Source organism: Trypanosoma equiperdum, assembly GCF_001457755.1.
Source record: "Trypanosoma equiperdum strain OVI genome assembly, contig: ctg_1087, whole genome shotgun sequence".
Lineage (NCBI taxonomy): Eukaryota > Euglenozoa > Kinetoplastea > Trypanosomatida > Trypanosomatidae > Trypanosoma > Trypanosoma equiperdum.
Window position 1 is genome coordinate 6,790 of NW_027123046.1, and position 5,044 is coordinate 11,833.

Sequence of the window (5,044 nt, forward strand, 5' to 3'; positions counted from 1 at the left end):
GGGGTCGCTGTCACCTTCCTTTTTCCAGCCGCAATGCTTTTTGCCATCCTTGCTGACTGCCTCACATTCTGGTTGTGTTAGAAGTTTACTGCAGTCAGGTTTCTCATCTTTTCCTTCTTCGCTCGTTGTTGCTTTTTCTATCTCGGATTTCATCTCCTTTTTCAACTCACACTTTTTGTCTTCGTTAAAAGTGCATCCCTTATATTCCAGTTGTTTACATTTATTCTCATCGGATTTGGCTTCGTTGCACTGTTTTTGCGTTTCATCAAGCTGGGCTTTCGTTTTTTCTCCTTCTGAAAGAGGGTGTCTGTGATCTGGTGGGTCCGCTCCAAGCCCTAAGTTTGATAGTGTTAAGTTTATTGCTGTTAGCTCTGTTACTGCTGCTTTTAGTTGGCGCTCGTCTCCTTGTGCTTTCGTCAGTTCTGCTGCGGCTTCTTTGAGCTTTTCCATCCATTTTATGGGTTTTGGTAATTTAGTGGTGCCGTCAAAAGGATAAATCACGCATGCAGCACCGTTGCTTGTCGTATCGGCGTCGCATTTGCCGTCTCCACCGTTGCCTAGTTTGCCTAGGGCGTTTTTGTGCTTAGCGTTTTGGCCTTTGCCAATTGTTATCGCCGTTAGCACCGCCTGGGCGGCGCCGACTATGACTGCCGGCGATAGCTCGTTTTCTTTTATTGCCGCGCCGCACGCAGCGCTTAGTTTGTCCCAATCACCTTTCAGTTTTGTATTGGCAGTGGTGGTGTCCTGTTCTAGCGCTGGGTTTATTGTGCCACAAATATTTTTCTCGTCGTTGCCGCTGCCTGCTGATACACATAGGCACACTGCGTCTGCCTGTAGTGATTGCCCCGCTAGGCTGCCTGGCGTCAGCGGTCCTGTATTTCCGCAGAAATGTTCGCGGTTGGCGCTGGCTGTCTTAAGGACAACGCCGTCCGTTACTGCCGGTTCTCCTAAAAGTGCTGCTTGCAGGGCATTGTTAACTCTGCCCACTTGCTCTTGCCTCTTAATTTTGCGCGTGTCCTCTAACTTTCGCTGTAGTAATCGTAATGTCGTATTTAGTTTTGCCAGTGTTGTTGGCGTGTGCTTTGCCGCTAGCCATTGTTTTATTTGGCTGTGCTCTGTTAGCCTATTTAGCTCTGCGACCCCCGTTTCGCAGAATTGCCACGAAAGGGCTGAGCAGGTGTAGTTTCCGAACGTGCCTGCGGGCAGCTGTTTTTGGTTATCACCTGTTTTTTTGGTTTGTGTTTCGATTTCGTCCTTGCCGGCAGCAGCTACTGCTATCGCTGCCGCGATTTTTTCAAATTCATCTACGGCGGTTGCTGTAATGGTTTGCTTTACTGTTGTTTTTGCAACTCGAATTGCAGCGCACAGCGCCGCAAAGTCGTTAGCGTTGTCTCCTGCGGTGGGGGCTGTCGCTTCAGCATTCTGTGCAAAAAGTAATGCTATCGCTAACGCCGTGAGCATAGGTGTTTTTGCCCTATGTTTGTGGCCTTCGGTGATCGCTTCTTCAACTGCTTCTCTCCTACGGTGTGGCTTTAAGTGATAGCGGGAAGAACTACATAAGCGGTCTTTTCTGAGCAGAAAATGAACTTTAGTTTTGCTTTGCGATTTCTAGAAGTCAGTTACGCCGGTGTCCGTCTCTGTTTCTGGTTCAACGTCTGTTGTACAGCGAAATGTCGTGGGTCTTCAGGCTGCTGAAATTAAATACACGTCCTTTAACTTGCTGCCAAAATGATCATTGGTTTGGTTAGTGCATAAAACCAACAAGAAAGTTTTTCTGACGCCTTCTCCGCCAGAGTTCACCGGCGAATCATGGCGCAATACTTACACTACCATCCTGGTCATGGACTTATGCACTGTCCGTGAACCTACTAATTATTTAACGACAGGTTAAATTGGATGTATGTAACGTCGTCTCTTTTTTAAACTCCACTTTTTACTTACCATGTGGTTGAAAAAACCTGTAATTCTAACCTTCTAACTAGCTTCCTATATTATATTCACTATTTCTGCTTAAACTATCTTTTATTGCGTTTTACTGGCGTCCATGTGTTCGGATTTAAAGTATTTAATATTCACGCTACGCTATTGATAGCAGCTGCATACCAGAATCCGGGAACTAGCCCGCCATCATAAATGTATTATAAACTATGTTTCCTATAATTCTAGCCGTTAGATTCATCTATTGGAATTTTATTCATGACTTTTCTCTTCTGCTTTCTACGATTCGATGCTGTCATCCCTTTGGTTTGTTTCTGTTTAAAAGATCCCGAGGTAGCTGTTATGCTATTTTCGCCGGCGGTGAGGTTAAAAATGTGTAGAAGTGTTCCTTATACAGCCGTTCAACAGTCACGTTATCACCAGTTCCACGCTTTTCCACATTAAAGGGTGTTTTCAGCAGTGCCATTTTTTTCTAATTTCCAGCTTTTCTTCTTTTGGTCACCTCCTCAAAGAGAAATTCTTTCAGTGCCGCGTTAGTGGCGTGTGCTGCCTGGAATAAATGATTATTTTCTGGTTTTTGGCCCTCCTCTACGTTTCCATGCTCTTCTCAAATGTATTCCATAATATGGACTATATTTTTAATCGGAGTCTTCCAACCTCTACTTTGTCTCCACAGCTGGACATGAGGATACACCACCAAGTAGAAAACTCAAGTGGCGGCCATATCAGCAGAACTATCTATCAATTTTTGAGTAAAGAATTTGTTCTTTCCTTTCTTTCGGCTCGTCAAGTCCCAATGTCATTTCCAACCACAAACCCTAGCCGTTCAGTCAACTAAGCTTCATGTTCTGTGTGCTCCATTAATCTTTATACCAGTGAAAATTCCTAAAATTGAGGAGAAGCTCATCTTATTCTTTTCTTAGATACTTTTTTCAGTTGTAACTTTAATTCTCGTTTTTTTCAATTTGTGCTGTTTGCTTGCCCACGTTTTCCCTCACTATTATTGGTTTCATCCGGGCGTAACGGTCAAAAACCGTTAGACGGATAAAATACTTTTTTGGAAATGTCTGCTTTTTAGTTTTTCTCCTTGGTATTTATAAAGCTAATTTCACTTTTATAAATTATGTTGCTTATATTGTACTAAATCTTCATTGCACAATCGCTTTTGACGAATTTCATACTGTATTCTAGAAAACAACAAAGTGCTTGCTTCTATATAATTACTGTGGCAAACTTTCTGTTTATGGGGGCCTCTAACGTTGGTAGTTTCTATACTATCTTTTGAGGCAACAAAGACTTTGGTATTTACTTTTTTGTCCGATTAGCTGCATTCTTTTGGTTGATTCTAGCCTTTCTAACATTGATGTCGATGTTGCCACCATCCGTAAGATTATCTGCAATCATCAGCTCACTTCTAGAGCAACTCCTCTTTCATGCCATTATTTCTTGTGTTAGGATCTTATAGATGCATTATACACCCTACGCGGTCGAAACATTTCTATAAAGTTGCTCAATATTTATTATAGTGCTTTGAGTAGAAATAATGCTCTCTTTAAGGAGTTCTTGTTGGCATATTGTCAGTGGTGCATTTTGTTGCCTTTGTCTCCTGCAGTTAGTTTGCGTTAGTTTTAGCGACTCCATTTTGTTTGTAAACTGCACTTTCTTTTTTTCTCATTGTCTTTTCCATCACCTCCTTGTGTAATTTGATAATACCCATCGTTACGTTAGCATTTGAAATTACGCATATTCTATCTCCCTCTTTATCATTTTGCGCTTCTTATTTTCCTTTAATAATATTCTTTGTTCCCTTCCACCTACTTCCTTAATTCCATAGAACCAATACAATTGTTTAAGTAATTCCGTTTTTTCTGTCCACTTAGTTTTAGTAATAATTCTTATTATATTATTAGTATATACACACCTACAACACACTCCTATCTCTATCATTATTTTAACTTCCTCTCTAACTCTAATGACCTTAACTAATATCTGTAAAATAAACAAAATAAACAAATTATAATAGCACCCATTTTCCATACCCTACCACCCTATTTCTTTATGTCTATTAGAAACGTTTATAAAAATTTTTCATATTTTCAAAAAGACACAATAATTTGCAAATGTTTCAAAAAAATGTTAAAATATATTAAATTTTAAAGAGTAAGATAAGTTTCACAAACCAAACAAAAAACTCTTTTAAGTTTTAAAATTGTAAAATAGCAAGGCCTCAAATGCCGCAGCAATACTCAGAGCCAATTTCTTAATGACAAGAGAACTGTAATCTTTGCACTTTTTATCTTCCCATTTACAGTCATTTTCTTTCTCGCATTCCCCTTGTTTCTTTTCTGCACAAGTTGAAGCTGCTTTCCCATCTTTATCTTCGTTTTCTCCATCTCCTTTCTTCTCGGGCGTACAAGTCTCTTTTTCCTTATCCAAGTCGCATTCACCTTTGCAGTCATCTCCCTTTTTGGCGCTGCATTCTTTGATCTTTTTATCTGCTGACACTTCTTCAGGTTTATCCTGTTCAGGGCAAGCGGGCGCTTTTGGTGACATGTTGTTTCTGTTGGTAGCGGCGTGGTAACTGAGTGCGTTGAGCAGATCTACTTCGTATATTAGCGCTTCAAGTTGTAAAGGCTTGATTTGATCTACTTCTACGTTGACTATGTTTATTTTTTGTATCGTATTGAATACTTTGTCCGTTTTAGCACTGTTCATTGTGAACATACTATTTGCAAGGCCTTCAGCTTCTGTTTCTGCTTTCTCGTTGGTACTTTTTTGAGTTTGTGCCCTGGCGATGCCGGCCACCTCAACGTGGTGCCAGGGTCCAGTACCCCGTATCATCTAAGGAAGCCAAGAGCCAGCAGCGTTCCTTTCATGGGGAACAATGCTTTGCTCCGGCTACGGCATCATATAGCACAGGGATCAGCAGCGTCTTGCTGGGACACCATTTTTCATTTGTCGGTCCCTGGGCACGTGCCAAGCGTGCATCAGCAGTATCATACGCACTAAGATGCTGCTGTCCGGTGATGTGTAACAGAATCCCTTGCCTGTCATTGCTCGGGATGCAGTGGAATTGCGCCGGGCTATCTCAAAGAAAGAGATTAGC

General features: G+C 41.4%; 2 protein-coding genes across 2 annotated transcripts in view; both read right to left on the reverse strand.

The window, feature by feature from the left end:
• The window catches only part of TEOVI_000884700 (Trypanosomal VSG domain containing protein, putative), a gene marked incomplete at both ends in the record, with an annotated part of 1,524 nt that extends 63 nt beyond the window's left edge, over positions 1 to 1,461 (reverse strand). The window contains one exon of the mRNA XM_067220230.1: positions 1 to 1,461. Coding sequence (XP_067076331.1) covers positions 1 to 1,461 — 1,461 coding nt within the window.
• A 2,673-nt stretch (positions 1,462 to 4,134) lies between these two features.
• TEOVI_000884800 (Trypanosome variant surface glycoprotein C-terminal domain containing protein, putative) lies at positions 4,135 to 4,779 on the reverse strand (the record flags this gene model as incomplete). The annotated part of the gene is made up of 1 exon (XM_067220231.1): positions 4,135 to 4,779. One exon carries the CDS (start codon positions 4,777 to 4,779, stop codon positions 4,135 to 4,137), a length of 645 nt encoding a protein of 214 aa, XP_067076332.1.
• Positions 4,780 to 5,044: the final 265 nt, after the last annotated feature.